Consider the following 15707-nt stretch of genomic DNA (forward strand, 5'->3'; position numbering starts at 1 on the left):
ATTGCCATTTTTATTAATTGTGACACCACAGATAGGTTAAAGGAATTCTTTTTTAAAAATCATACAATGAAAAAAATAAAATAAAAAAATAAAAATCATACAATGGTTCTTGGGATTGGCCCATTTCTAGAATTTTTTAACAGATTTGGTAAAGAGAAATCAAATGAATTGTGAATCATGAATCATGTTTAGTGTTGAAAGAAACAATGTCCCTCTGTCTGTGGCTGTCCAGGATACTGAGTTCTGAATTTGAATCCTCTGGGACCCCTTGGCAGGCCTGGATCCACAGCCAGAGTCCTCCTCACCTTGCCTGATGTTTTGACACCTTTCCAGATACTAAAGTAGATAACAGCAAAGATCAGCATGATGCAGAGGGTGAGCTGCCAGCTGATGCCGCCCAGGTCCTGAAGTCCATTAGACCGATGGAGCTGCAGGACGTGGCGCCTGGAGTGAGTGAGAAAGAAAGGTCTGTGAGATGGCCTGAGCAGCACGCTGAGCTGGTGGTCTGTGACAGCTCCGGCAGGTGCCAGAAGAAGCGGACATCGCCCTACAAGGACCAGCCTTAGGAACTTCTGGCTCTGCCCATCTTGAGGCACAGGGCGGCACAATTGGCCCACAAACCCCGGGAGGAGCACTCAGCTCCCAAGGCCGACTTTCAGGCATCTCCTTTCCTGGCTGTGTGTGCAGGTGGGTCCCTTCCCACCCCAAAATTACTCTCTCTTGGGCTGCAACTGCCAGAAATTCTGGCATTAAAGAGTACTACCTACTCCAAAGGGTAGGTCCCACTTGTGAAGTGAACACATGATACTAGAAACTCTCTGAATAGTTTCCAACTACTGAAGCAGTGGGAGGCTTTGATTCCATGACAAGTGGCTGAGAGTGGGGTCCAGGAAGAAGGTGCTTCTGACACAAGGAGTAATTTCAGAATGTGCAAAAAGGGGTGGACTTGGGCACACTGGGGCAGCCTGGCCTGCCATGCTGGAAAGGAGGGGGACAACACAGAAGGCCATATTAGGGAGCACCCAAGGTAGAGTCCCCCTGATTCCAAATCTGCCTGGGGCTGGCCTTGCTGCTCCCTCTCTTACATTTACCTCCCTTGCCCTCAGAGTTGCATTTCTCATAAATCTGGAAAGAGATAAAGAGCCTCTGCCTCCCTCCTTGGAAGCCAAGTCCCAGGGGTGTGACCTGCACCTAACAGACCACCCCCTCACTTACATGTAAAATTCTTCTGCAGGGGACGTTGAGTGGGGCGTCCAGGTGATGTTGTCCCCGGAGAAGTAGTTGGTGCAGTTGCCAGTGTTCCAGGAGTTCTTGCAGCTGGTCCAGGGCAGCTGGTCCGTGAAGGACGAAATGAGGTAGTAGAGTGCCCAGGCCATGATGGTATTGTAGTAGGAGGCAATGTAGAAAGCAATGATGCAGATGGCATAACCGATCCCTGGGAAAGGGAGGGGACGGTAGGCCATGTTTACAGGGCAGCCTGGGCCTTGGAGGGCCCTGCAGCTCAGGTGAGGGGGGGCGGCAGGGGCTGCCATTTGCCACGTCCCCCAAGACCTGGGGGATGGTGGGCAGGTGGCAATGTGGTAAATTCCTTAGATGTATTTGTAAGATTACACGTTTGACAAAATAAGTGTGTGTGTGTGTGTGTGTGCAAGTGCGTGTACTGTTAATGCTTTAAACTTTTTCTAGTTTGGTTGCTTTAAAAAATATTTTTATTTGAATATAGTTGACACACAATGTTACATTAGTTTCTGGTGTACAACACAGATAAACAATCTACACGTTATGCTCTGCTCACCACAAGCGTAGCTGTCATCGGTCACCACACGACATTACAAACACCACTGCCGCTATTCCCTGGGCCGTGCCTTTCATCCCCGTGACTGATTCATCCCATAACTGGAAGCCCATACCTCTCACCCCCTTCACCCATTCTGCCCATCCACCACCTCCTTCCCTCTGGCAACCACCAGTTTATCCTCTATATTTATAGGACTCTATTGAGTTTACTTTTATTTTTTTAATGCTTATTTTACTTCTATTATTTTTTTAAGTTTCTTTTTTTAGTAATCTCTACAACCAATGTGGGGCTCGAACTCATGACCCCGAGATCAAGAGTTGCTTGCTCTACCAGCTAAGTGCCCCAGGTTTACTTTTGTCATTTATTCTGTTTCCTTTTAACAATTTCATGCCACTTGAGCAGTCAAAAACTTAATTACTCAGTTATTTCCCAGAGATACCTTAAGGCCTGATTCCAGAAGAAGGTCCTGGCTCCCACACATTGACGGAAATCACCTTCCCTGCAGGATGCACTCACCTACCCACCCAGCAAGCCTTTCAGTTACCTTTGAAAATCGGGCAGATTTTCCTCCATATTGAAATGCATCCATTTCGGTGGTACTGGCCCAGCGCGAGCTCCATGTAGAACAGCGGGATCCCCCCAAAAATGGCCATGATAGTGTAGGGGAGGAGGAATGCCCCTGAGGTAGATGAAAGACAATTTCACCCCCTGCCCACATCTGCCCCAGAACAACCCAACTGATCTGGACACCAGGGGTCATGCCAAGATTCACAGGGCCATCTGACACTCAAGTATCACAAAGCCACCCTGTGTTGAATGACCTCACACGGTGCCCCTGGTCTTAGTGCTTTGCCAGAACTCCACGGTCAAAGAGGGGTTTCAGAGAGTAAACGAAGGAGCCAGAGAGTACATGGAAAGAAAGCTGGATTTGGTATCAACAGACCAGGCCCTGGAATGGGTTGCGCTTCTAACCACCCAGGGGACCCTGGTCACCACCCCTCCCTGAACCTGTCATGGGAGCATGAAATGATAGGATTGAGGTGGGCTGAGCCTCCCCACACCAGCCACACACAGGAATCACTGGTGGTGAGTTTAAGAACGCACATCCACCCAGACTCCCTGAAGCAGAAGTTCCAGGGATGGGTGTATAAAGGTAATTTTTAAGCTGCCCAAGTGATTCTAACACAACCAGAGTTTGAGACCCTTAGGACAGATCACCTATGACAACCTGCATGATCGCTGCAATAATCTACAAATCCCTGAATTCGTATCTTTGTTCATCCGTATCATCCCTGGCTCCAGACACTTATTACTGATATTTGGCTATATTCCCACAATCCCACTAAGCCAGAATGCTTCCCTCTTTAACCACCCTTTGCAGATGTGGCTGAAATGGTCAGTTTACCACAGAATGAGGAAGTGCGGAACTGCTGCGTCACTGGAGATCCTGGTGTCCCCTGGCTCTCATGGCTGAGACAGAATTTGGAAACACTAAAGTGGGAATTGCTCACCTGCTGCCTGAATTTTAGCCCAAAGGGTGGGTCAGCTGTGATTTTCACCGCTAAATTTGAACCCAGAAGGCAGTGCAACTCAGAAAGTTCCCACCTGACTTACAAACACCCTGACAACATCTGGCTTGAGAATAAGAACCATGTTGTGTTTTCATGCTGGCATCTGTCCAATGGATCTGCTTGACTGGCTTTATAGTGGGGAATGAGGGTGGGAGAAACATCACCAGTACCCCCAGGCCCTTATAAAACGCTCAAGCAAAATGTGAGCCCTCCTAGGCTAGTGGTAGCTTCTGCTCCTTCCCGGCAAGGAGGGCTGGGCTTCCCAGGCCCCCTGGAGCTGCCTTTGCAGTCACATGGACCAAGGTTCTTTAAAAATGCAGCAAATCCAGGCAACTCTGCGTCATGCCATCGAGGAAATGAGGACACTAATGAATTCTTTCCCAAATTTCATTTTAGCTGCCCTCCCAAATCAGTTGCCAGAGCTTCTGTCAAAATAAATATTGATTGATTTCACTTCCACTTCTTGTCCTTTTTCCCATTTTGATGGCAAGTCCAATGTCAACGCAAAGGCCCCATACCTACTCCCTCCTCTCCATTCTACTCTCTGCAGCTCCCATTGCCATGACTATAGTCAACTACTCTTTTTGATGATCTACAAAGTTAACTGCTCTGAAGCCGTTAAGGGTAGAAGGAGGACTATGGGGCAGCCCCGGTGGCTCAACGGTTTAGCACCGCCTTCAGCCCAGGGCGTGATCCTGGAGACCCAGGATCGAGTCCCATGTCGGGCTCCCTGCATGGAGCCTGCTTCTCCCTCTGCCTGTGCCTCTCTCTCTCTCTCTCTCTCTCTCTCTCTCTTTCTCTGTGTGTGTGTGTGTGTCTTTCATGATTAAATAAATAAAATCTTTAAAAAAAAGGAGGAATATGAAATAGTCTCTAGCCTCAAAAATTTAGCACCCTTGTAGGAGACATGAGGCAGATTCAGTGGATGGTTTGGGGTTATCATTAATGCCAGGCTGTGGCTGGGTTCAGCTGTGGATCATGCTCAGGTTCCAGCTCAAGACTGAACCTAAGCTGACGCCCTTCTCTGACCACACACAGGTCCAAAGGCCCGGGAGGGTCTGGTGACTCCAGACCCACTTCCCAATTTTTCCTTACACAGATGTAACCTCTCTGGACTCTGCTGAGCAGAACATGCACAGTGCTGATGGCCATTCTCTTGCTGTGAGAGCAGAGCTTGGATAATGCAGGGATGAGAAGGGGGCTCTTCCACAAAGCACTAAGGATGCTGAAAATCTGGTGAGGGCAGGTTTGGGAGAGCTTTATCCAATTTCATAACTCAGAGAGCCTCAGACATGCTAACCTAACATTTGACTTCTGGGATTTGTTTTTTGGACCAGCCTGGAAGTCTAAGCAATCAGGTTCCCAGACTCATCAGTTAGATAAGACTGAAGAGACATGATCACTGCTCTGGCCTCCCAAGAGGATCTACAGACCATCCCTGGGTCAGAGCCTCTGCGTGTGACCCCCGATACTGACCCCCTCCATTCTGGTAACATATGTAGGGGAAGCGCCAGACGTTGCCCAGGTCCACGGCATAGCCAATGACCGACAGGAGGAAATCCATCTTCTTGCCCCAGGCCTCTCGTTCCCCTTGATGAACTTCGGCCACTAGGGCTGTGGTAGCAGCCGGAATGGAGTGCTGAGGGTCATCTCCTGCACCAGGGCTTGGAACTGCTGAGTACCCACTGGAGATTTGGCCAGACTCCACCTTATCCTCAGGGACAGGGACACCCTGCTGTAGAACTCCATTTTCCTGACAGTCTTCTTTATCCTTACATGCTGATAGCTCCTTCTGGGAATTTAAGGCTGTGGTTTCCATCCTGCTGGCTAGGAGATGATACTGACACCCATCTGCTGAGGATCCAAACTGAATTCTCAGGGCTCAGATCTATAGATCTCCTCGGAGCTTTATTTCAATGGGATCGACAGCTCTGTTGGAAAGGCACACAATGAAGGGGGAACAGAGTTACACATTTTACTTGTCTTTGGTATTAATTCAAAAGACATCTTAAACTACATTAATTAATGGGATTACAAATGCATCCATCAGGAGTGAAACATCTTATTTGCTATACAGCAGTCAATAAAATCAACTACAGTTTTCAACCTGTATGAGGTATCAAATCACAAGTCATTCACAAGGGAAAAACCAAAACAACAAACCAAAGACAGCAAATCACCCAGGTCTTGCATCGGCTCTGTTTAAGAACAAAGTACTGACTTCACTTAGAGGGACTGGAATTGCATCCTGGAGTTTATCAGTAACTTGGAAGAGGGTAAGAAGAGGGCTTTCTTCATCAAAACCTTGCAGAGCACTTACCTTGTCCTGAAGGCTATGCGGAGGGCGGGTGAAGAAACAACGAAAGAAACAGTTTCTACTTGCAAATAGATTCTTAGGACAATCCTTACTACCATTTAAGCTGAGCATGAGGTATATTTTACATAAATTATAGGTGTGACTTTATTTTTTTTTATTTATGATAGTCACAGAGAGAGAGAGATAGAGAGAGAGAGAGAGAGATATAGGCAGAGGGAGAAGCAGGCTCCATGCAGGCTCGAGCCCGACGTGGGATTCGATCCCGGGTCTCCAGGATCGCGCCCTGGGCCAAAGGCAGGCGCCAAACCACTGCGCCACCCAGGGATCCTAGGTGTGACTTTAAAAGGAAAAGAGTAAAGGCATGAGGTGAAAAGGCCACCTTTGGGGAGGCACCCCTAGCTCCTTAGCTGTGGACTTTTTCATTCTTCCTGTGGTCCAGCTCTTAGAGATTCTAGCTGCTTCTGGCCACGTCCAGTCCATCTGTGCTTCGCGGAGCCGCGTCCGCATGGTGCCTGGGCAAGTCTGCCCCGGCTTTGAATGGCCCTGCTGCTCACCGTGTATTTCACCTGCCTGTCCCGGCAACTCCTGAGGCGGATCCACCAGTTACTCTGCAACCGTGGGCAGGCGGGGTCACTTCTCCCCTAGGCCGGAAGAGCCAGTGAGAGGAGCGTGCAGGTTACAGATGCCAGCTTGGCCCGTGTCTCTGCGTCCACGCACGCTGGTAGGGAGGCTGGCCAGGGCCCCAACACCCCCATTGCCCTTTCGGGGCCGAGGTGCAGGGAAGTCAGGGCAGCAATCTGGACCGAGGCCTCACATGTCAAACGTGAGGCAGAAATCTGAGCCCTATTGGACTTTAAACCTATGGCCTATTATAAAGTAGTAAGGAGCCAAGACCTCCCAGCTAGCTTCATTTCATCTGGACCTGAACTTTTCTAGCTCTTGAAGTAGTCTGGGAGCTGAAATAGGTTTCTGCTTAGCTCAGATCGTATCCTACCTGTCTAGGGATGAGTGCTATCACTGCTCACAACTGCGAAGATCTGATATTACCCTTCAAATCCAACAGGTGGAGGATGGCTAGAAATGGATAGTTAATGCCCTGAAAAATTCGAACACAAAGTAGTAGATTCACATATCGATGACTATGTACATAAATATCATCAAGGATGAGAAATGAACATGAGGTGAGGCAAATAATTAGAGCTTTGTGTTCATTGGGTTCTTTTTCCTGTGAAGTAGAAAATAAAAATTTTAAAGAGATTGTTGCCGAAAATATTACAGCAACAAGAGAGAAACCGGCTCTACCGATCTAGGGTGTGTATGTGTGTATGTAAGGGGACAGGGTGGGCATCCTGGCTTCTACCGATTCTGGCTGCTTGGCCCCCACCCCCTGACCCTACCCCGGGCTCAAGGATGCAAACACCACTCATAGAAGAAGAGCATGAATTTCTGATAGTGATCTAGATAAAACACTACTGTGTTCACCTTTATGCTGTTCTCCAGCTTCTCCCTGTCCCCCTCCATGGACTTTTTTTTTTCTTTAAAGATTTTATCTAGTTATTCATGAAAGACACACAGAGAGAGGCAGAGAACACAGGCAGAGGGAGAAGCAGACTCCCTGTGGGGAGTCCAGTGTGGGACTCAATCCCACGACCCTGGGATCACGACCTGAGCCGAAGGCAGATGCTCAACCACAGAGCCATCCAGGTGCCTGCTCCCCGCCCCAGACTTTTTTTTTTAAGATTTTATTTATTTATTCATAAGAGAGAGAGAGGCAGAGACACAGGCAGAGGGAGAAGCAGGTTCCATGCAGGGAGCCCGACGTGGGACTCAATCCCAGGACCCCAGGATCACGCCTTGGGCCAAAGTCAGGTGCCAAACCGCTGAGCTACCCAGGGATCCCCCACCCTCAGACTTTTAAAATTAACCACACAGTCTCTCATCCAACATAAGTAACCATGTAACAGGCTAAGGGATTTTTTTTAAGTTCATTATTTTTCAAGAGATGAAAAAGCAGTGTATTTAAATACACAGCTAAATTCAATCTGGACTTTGCAGTCTCTGGTTCTGTTGTTTGAAGACAGCCTCTGCACTTCCCTTCAGCCTGTATCAACCACATGTTTGCCACCGTGAAGAAGTTCAACACTGAAGAAGTTGAAGACCAGATGACAGGGAGCTTTATGGTGTGCAGCCCAATGGCATCCGAGGGACAGAGACAGCCTATGACCAATGCTCCCCCTTGCCCACCTTTCTTTCTCCACCTTCAAAATGGTACCCAAAGTCTTCTGCAGGAACTTCTTCCTATCTTGAATACTGCACTGTTGCTCTTGTGCAAACTGCAGCTCAGGGGCACCCAGTCAGCTCAGTTGGCAGAGCCTGTGCCTCCTGACTTCGGGGTCATGAGTTCGAGTCCCAGGTGGGGTGTAGAGATTACTTTAAAAACAAAACAAGGGATCCCTGGGTGGCGCAGCGGTTTGGCGCCTGCCTTTGGCCCAGGGCGCGATCCTGGAGACCCGGGATCAAATCCCACGTCGGGCTCCCGATGCATGGAGCCTGCTTCTCCCTCTGCCTGTGTCTCTGCCTCTCTCTCTCTCACTGTGTGACTATCATAAATAAATAAAAATTAAAAAAAAAAAAACACAAAAGGGATGCCTGGGTGGCTCAGTGGTTGAGCGGCTACTTTCGGCCCAAGGTGTGATCCTGGAGTCCCGGGATTGAGTCCCACATCAGGCTCCCTGCATGGAGCTTGCTTCTCCCTCTGCCTGTGTCTCTGCCTCTCTCTTTCTGTGTCTCTCATGAAAAATAATAAAATATTTAAAAACCTACAATTCAAAGAGCAGCTATACCCTCCAATCTTGCTCTGGCGGGCTATGGGACGGACATGTCACCCATCTCTGAAGAATACAGTGGTAGGATGAACAGATACTTAGCCACACTAGTGCCTCTGTCACCTTCCTGACACCAGGGTTTCCTGTACATTCTCCCTTGGGGCACTCTGCAGGGAAGCTGGACAATGAACATGTGTTGGTGAACTTTTAGGGGAAATGCCTGTTCTTCAGTATCTTCAGGGGTTCATCCCCTAAAGTAACTGATCTGGATTTCTTGGCATCTGTCACAAGCAGCTCCTAGAAGAGTAACACACTCTTCTCTATGTTCGTTCTGAGCATTACAAAGACTTTGTTTCCGGAAATATCCCCCAGCACTTTTTTTTTTTTTTAATTGCATCAACAGGCTGAAATGGCCCAAGTTGTAAGAAAGCTGGTCCAGAGTGATCCTCAGCTGACTCACAACCCCAGGCTGGTCTCTCCAGCCAGCTCTGCTCTCTAGCTTTCTCTGATGGTGCCTGCACTCCTGATCACAAAACCTGGGGTACAAACATAAGTTACAGCCTCCCAAAGCCACTGAACAGGCAAAAGACACACATCTTTTTTTCTCCATCTCCCAATTGGAAGAAAGCTCCATTACTAATCCAGTTGGCCACAAGTAGACGGCCTGGCCTGGACCCTCTTCTGCTGGCAGGATGCTGCCTGTGGCTCCCACTTTCTGATTTTACAGAGTACTGGCCACCTTTTTCTACTGAGACCAGCAGATCACAGTTGAGAGCAAGCTGCCTCAGGAATATAGAAGTAAGCGTTAAGAAAATTGGCTTCTAAGAATGTTCTCTTAAAAGCTTTCTTTTTTAGAAGATATTTTTATCCTGCTGGGTAGAGATTGTAAACGAGGTCAACATTATAGCTGTGACCTCCTCCAGGCAGCCTTTGAGTTTCTCTGTGGCCAGAAAAAGCCCCAGAAGCCTTCCTTGGCATCCTGAATGTGTACCCTTGTGCCAGGGTGAGCAGGTGCCAGGCTGAGGGTGGCACCACATAACCCTGCTCCTCAGTGGGATGACAACCTGACATGTAGGACCCTTGTCCCTGCATTTCTGCACGTGGGCAACGTGGTGGTGCCATTGGTGGGCTGACAGTTTGTTTTCTGTTCATACCCCTGCTTCATCTCAGCCTAGGAGGGGGGCTAAGTCACCCCCTCTCCCTCTACCCCAGTAGAAAGGAGGACTGTTTCTATTTAAACTTCTTCTGATCAAATCTCCATTCCTCTTCCCACAAATCCTGTCTCTGTAGCCAGAGAACCAGTATTGGAACAAGCATGTAATCACAGTGATTAGTCATGAAACCACCCAGACCTTTTTTTTTTTTTTTAACCACCCAGACCTTTGGAAATGTCCATGACCCTACTTGTCTGACGTTTGTCAGCACACTCCAAGCAGAAACACTATAGAAAGTTTGTACTTTGACTTCACTTGTTGAGATCAAAGTGAGTTCATGTCTCAAGATACTCAGTTTTCATTTTCAATGACAAAGCAAAACCAAATCCAGCACGAATTAGGGATTTATCGCTGAGAAAAGATTAATTATAGTTCATATAGCCAAGTGGCAATTTGCATTCTCTCTTCAGAGAGGGAGTCTGAAGTTCCCAAGACCCCTCCTGAGGGTGGCATGAATTACAAAGGCCCATTGAGATTCTGAGCTTGGCCCTCTGCCACCAGCAACACTGTGCAGAGATGTACTGTATGCCTACTACGTGCTCGGCTCTTGGAGGCAAAGCAGGCACAGTCCTGCCTTCATGGAGTTTATGGTGCAAGGCCAAAATCTGACTGCAAGAAAAGCAGTATTTATGCTTAAGGAGGGAGAGGCAGGTGCTGCTCGCGATCGCTGTTGCACATCCTATTGTAAACGGAGCTTTCTGCTGACCCCATGCAACATGTTCAGAGGCCTCACGTTTCCAGCTCCAAGATGCCCTCAGATTTTAAAAGTTTTCCTTTGGTTCCTATTATGCAGCTTGTCTCACAGGAGCCTGGACTTGAGTGGGTTCTGGCTCACAGTCCCCACAGTGTAAAGACAGTGGTTTATATTTGTATCCACAGGGCCTCCTGGCTCACCCTTCAAACAAAACAGACCTCACAATGTGAACGGGGAGGACAGGGAAAATCCACTTGTTTTTGGACAAAAGGGGTAGAAATGAACACCGCCACCCCAACTGAAGAGGTCTTTGAGTGAGACAGTCAGTTTACTTTTTTGGAGAGGAATTAAATAGTTTATAATCCTTAGGTCCTTATCATGAGAAAGGACAAAGGTCTCTGTCCAGAACTTTCCCTGCCTGGGAGAGGGTAAGCCTAGACCAACCACCTTCCAGAGGCACCACTTAAGTGTTCTCATGCCTACACCTCATGGCCCTCCGGTCTCACAGATCTGCCCCGGGACCCCAGACCTGCCACCTACTGGCTATGTGACTTGGGGCAGGTCCCTTAACCACTCTGGGCTTTCATTTCCTTGTATGTAAAAGTAGACCATGAAAATTCCTGCTTCCTAAAGGCCGTTATGGGAAATGAGGGGGTGACGGCTGCTTCTCTCAGTGTCTAGCACATGGAGAGTGTCAATAAATGACGCGGAGCTGATGGCCACCAGGCCACTACAATGTGCAGCCCATCCTGCCCTCCAGCTTCACAGCTCTGTCAGGGGGCCTAAGGTCCAGAGGCTAGGTGATTCCTAGCCCACAGCACAATATGTGGGCAGCCTGAGACAGAAGGACGGGCTTCCATGCCCTTCCATGGGCCCTCCCTGACTGTGCTTGGTCCTCTCGGTCAGTTCCTCTCCCTGGGGTCACTGGGAAAGTTATAGACAGCAGATTCCCAGGCTGCTGTCCCAGAGATTATAATTCAAAAGATCCATGTGGGTGCTGCATGCTTCACAAGCACTCTAGGTTATCAGGGTTAGGTGGACCACCAAGCACGCCCAGTGCATTCCTACCCCGTACTGCTGCTCCCCTGAATTATCCCATATCCTTCCAGCCTTACTCATCACTCCAGCCCAAGATGGTCCCTCTCTACTCTGTACAATTACTAATGTGCATTCATCACTGATTATTGTGTATCATTAGTTATCCTTTTACGTACATTTGCTTTGGATGCCCTGGCAGCAGGGGCCATGGCTCATACATCTCTGTACTCAAATACTTGTGCAGCTGCCCACACAGAGGTTCTATTTTGGGTTTCCTGGGTGCAGGACCTAGCGAGCCCCAGGTGAAGCATTTCTGAGCCTACCCCTCTCCGCTGCTCACCTATCAGGGAGATCTGCTGTGTATCTTGGGGGTGGAGGGAGGACTGTCACAACAATCATTTTAATGGACTGTGGACTACAAAAGACTGACATGTCCGGGATTAAAGAAGAGTCTGGGTTGTGCTTTTAGACTTTGAAACAAGTACCAGCAGGCACACCCATCAACGGCCTGTGTTCCAAACGTTCATCTGTGAGTTCCTCATCTGGAATTTGGAATGTATTTTCTACCTACAGAAATAAATCTTGTAAAGGATGGTTAGCCTCTTAAACTAGCTTACAAAATCCATGCTGACCCAGAAAACACTGAAACATCTAAAATGGAAGGTGTGGGACACAGCGTTGTCAAGTATGACCAACGGAGGGGGTGGACAATGGAGCTGATGGGGCGTTATCACCCAACTGGCATCTATCCATCTGAACTTTTTTCTGGTTCTTCAGAAAAACTAAACTTCAGGAGAGGGCAGGAAGTGGAGAGAATCCTATGCAGACTCTGTGGAGGAGTCTTCCAGGCACCTTTATGAGAGCTTAGAGACATTGAGGACATGGATTTGTTATCATATGGAACCTCACAACTTCCAACTATTTGCTGAAAATGAAACTGCTGCCACTGTTTCAATGTGGACAAGGCCCAGAGAGGACTTGGGAGACTCAGACAGCTGACAGGTTAGATCGGGCAGGATTCAGATGGTCATTTACACCTTCTAAGTAGGCCTTTATTGTTGTCATAATGCAATCTATGCCATACATAGAAATCAAGATCCAGAAACATGACAGTATTTCCAAACACAGATTTTCTCTTCCTTAATACAAAGCCTATCACTAAAACTACTTTTGTGTAAAACAGACATGATTAGACCCACGAAGGGAGCCAGGAGAGGGAGAGCTGGCAGGGAGAGAACATGCCACCCCCACCCGCCCAGGGAGAGGGTGTTAGGAAGTGAGGGTGGATTTACCTGTGGCAGTTGAGCAAAGCAGTGAGAGAGGGTGGGGAGAAAGAGATCTGAGATGGAATGAAGTACAGTGGGAGTGGTGGAGGCAAGAGGAAAGGGTGAGCTGGGCCTGTTTGTCTGGGCAGGGCAGGGAGCAGAGAGGACACAGTGGGGTGGAGAGTGGAGGAGTCATGGAGGCCACAAGATGTTAGTGATTCAGAGAATGTTGCTTGAAGGGGCGTATACGCTCAGGTCAAGAAGTTCTGGAAGGTACTTTACAATGTGTCACACATACAGTTTGGCAACATTAATAAAGATCAGTTCAGGGCAGTCCCGGTGGCCCAGTGGTTTAGCACCTGCCTTTGCCTGTGATCCTGGAGACCCAGGATTGAGTCCCACATTGGGTTCCCTGCATGGAGCCTGCTTCTCCCTCTTCCTCTCACTCTCTGTGTCTCTCGTGAATAAATAAATGAAATCTTTTAAAAAATAAATAAAAATAAAAATCAGTTCATCATTACATAGTATAGAGCTAGGCCTCAGATGCACAGAGGTCAGAGCAAGAGGTGGTTTCCAATCTCCTGGGGACTGGGAGTCTGGAGTCTCAAGAAGTAACCCTCCATGCTGCAAAGGACACCAGTGAGATGGTAGGGAAAACTTAAATAAGGACTGTAATAGTTGCACATTTGATAATATTTTATCAAATTGTTTCCCAAATGTGACCATAGTAGGGCTCTGCTTATGTAGGGGAATGTCTTTATTCTTAGGAGACAAGAGGTGAAGTATTTAGATGTCTGCAAATTCTCAGAGGTTTGACAGAAAAATTATATAATATATAGTTTGTATAATTGTTACACGAATTATGTCACATATTACATAAAAGTGTATCAAACTATGTATGTTACAGATGCAAAAGTTAGAGTGTACACACATGTGACAAAATGTTAATGACTAGTGGCTCTGAGGGAAGGTTCACTGGAACATTTCTCTGATGTTTTAGTTGAAATTCTTTAAAATAAAAAACTGGGGGCACAGGGCGCCTGGGTGGTTCAGTCAGTTGAGCGGCTGCCTTCAGCTCAGGTCCTGATCCCAGGGTCCTGGGTTCAAGTCCCAGGTCAGGCTCCCTGCTCAGCGGGGAGTCGGCTTCTCCCTCTCCCTCTGTTCCTCTCCCACTTGTGCGCTCTCTCAAATCAATCAATCAATCAATAAAATATTTTTTAAAGAACCCGGGGGAGGAAAATCACTCTAGTCTTCGGAGTGAGCGCTGGGAACCCGGGAACCCTCCGGTCAGCCGGGCCTCCCTGCGGCTGAGACATACCCAGAATAGCATATCTCTTCTCTCCTCTCCCCAGGCAGGGCCTCCCCTCCCCTTTCCTGCAGCTCAGCTCCCTTCCTCTGAAACAAGGAAAAGAGCCAGTTATCTTGATTAGTTTTTTTTTTAAATAATAAATTTATTTTTATTGGTGTTCAATTTGCCAACATACAGAATAACACCCAGTGCTCATCCCGTCAAGTGCCCCCCTCTAGCTTGATTAGTTTTTAAAAACAACACACTCAGGGGAGAGGCAAGAACAGAGGCACAGGAGATTCGGGTTCCAGTCCTTGCAGCCATGGGTGAGCTCGAATAAGCCACAGGGCACCTGGAGCCCTTCCAGCTCTGCTCCCCCCTAAATTTGAGGGAGTCCTTCAGGTAGAGGAAAAAATGGTGTTTATTTTATTTTCATTCAGTAGGTCAGTAATAATGGAAATTAAATGTTCTTTGTGCCCAGAAAAATCACACAAAAACAAGAAGGCAAAGCCCGCCAGCTCACTCCCTCCAAGCAAGCCTCTCTGCCAGCCTCCAGCTCTGGATTCTCCCAGAGTACACGAAGGGCTCTTAGATCTGCCGTCTGGCCTGGTCAGCGCCTGGAGACCCTGGCCACAGGCTGGCCCTGGGATGTTACCTCCACGTCTCCACATTGCTGGGCTTCATCTCCTGCCCTGCAGTCCAGGGGCTGGGGGTGCGGGGTCTGGGATTCATGAAAGGATATCCAGTCCTGGCTTTTAAAAAGTCCACTGCTGGGACACCTGAGTAGCTCAACAGTTGAGCATCTGTCTTCGGCCCAGGTTGTGATCCTGGAGGCCCGGGATCGAGTCCCACGTCGGGCTCCCCGCAGGGAGCCTGCTTCTCCCTCTGCCTGTGTCTCTGCCTCTCTCTCTCTGTCATTCATGAATAAATAAAATATTAAAAAAAAAAAGCCTATGGCTTAGGGGCACCTGACTGGCTCAGTCAGTGGAACATGTGACTCTTGATCCCAGGGTTGTGAGTTTGAGCCCCACATTGGGTGTAGGGATTACTTAAAAATAGAATCTTAAAAATAAAATAAAATTAACTGATTAAAAATAAGAAAGCCTATGGCTTAAATACCCACTAACAAGGACTGTTGATCCAAGGATGGGTGGCAGCAAGGGAGCTGCTGCCAGGTTGCAGGGGAGCCAAAAGAAAGGAAAAAATAAGGCGAATTGCCTCACACTGACCTCCTCTCTACTCATTTTGTCACCACATAGACACAGGGCTAGGAGAACACTCACTTGGTTTAAAAGTGTGTTAGCAACATCCCTTGATCTTCCCACTCATTGACAGCCAGCCTAGGTCAAGCTGAGGGAATGCCCCTGCATAGAGACGTTACCCAGAGATCATTTCAGAAAATGGAGCCAAGTCAGTAAGATGAGCTCTGCCTAGAAATAAAAGGGCTGTGTCAGCCTGTGGTGGGTCTTGTGCCCACCCAAGAAAAGCTGCTCACCCTCTGCTCAGGGAAAATCACTTATGCCAGGTTTCTTTTTTTTTTAAGATTTTATTCATTTATTCATAGAGATGCAGAGAGAGAGGGGCAGAGACACAGGCAGAGGGAGAAGCAGGCTCCATGCAGAGAGCCTGACGTGGGACTCGATCCAGGGTCTCCAGGATCACGCCCTTGGCTGCAGGTGGCGCTAAACCGCTGCGCC

At 48.2% G+C, this 15707-nt stretch overlaps 1 protein-coding gene across 2 annotated transcripts in view; it reads right to left on the bottom strand.

Moving 5' to 3' along the window:
• SLC6A4 (solute carrier family 6 member 4) overlaps positions 1-15707 on the bottom strand; it is a 36477-nt gene that overhangs the window by 18272 nt on the left and 2498 nt on the right. For both annotated transcript variants that reach the window (XM_055302315.1, XM_055302239.1), the window contains exons 2-5: positions 4846-5300; positions 2343-2477; positions 1216-1435; positions 306-444 (exon numbers count right to left, since the gene is read on the bottom strand). In XM_055302315.1, the coding sequence (XP_055158290.1) occupies positions 306-444; positions 1216-1435; positions 2343-2477; positions 4846-5188 (837 nt within the window). In that variant the 5' untranslated portion in view covers positions 5189-5300. The remainder of the gene's footprint in view (positions 1-305; positions 445-1215; positions 1436-2342; positions 2478-4845; positions 5301-15707) is intronic.

This window comes from Nyctereutes procyonoides, unplaced genomic scaffold (assembly GCF_905146905.1).
Source record: "Nyctereutes procyonoides isolate TBG_1078 unplaced genomic scaffold, NYPRO_anot_genome, whole genome shotgun sequence".
Taxonomy (NCBI): domain Eukaryota; kingdom Metazoa; phylum Chordata; class Mammalia; order Carnivora; family Canidae; genus Nyctereutes; species Nyctereutes procyonoides.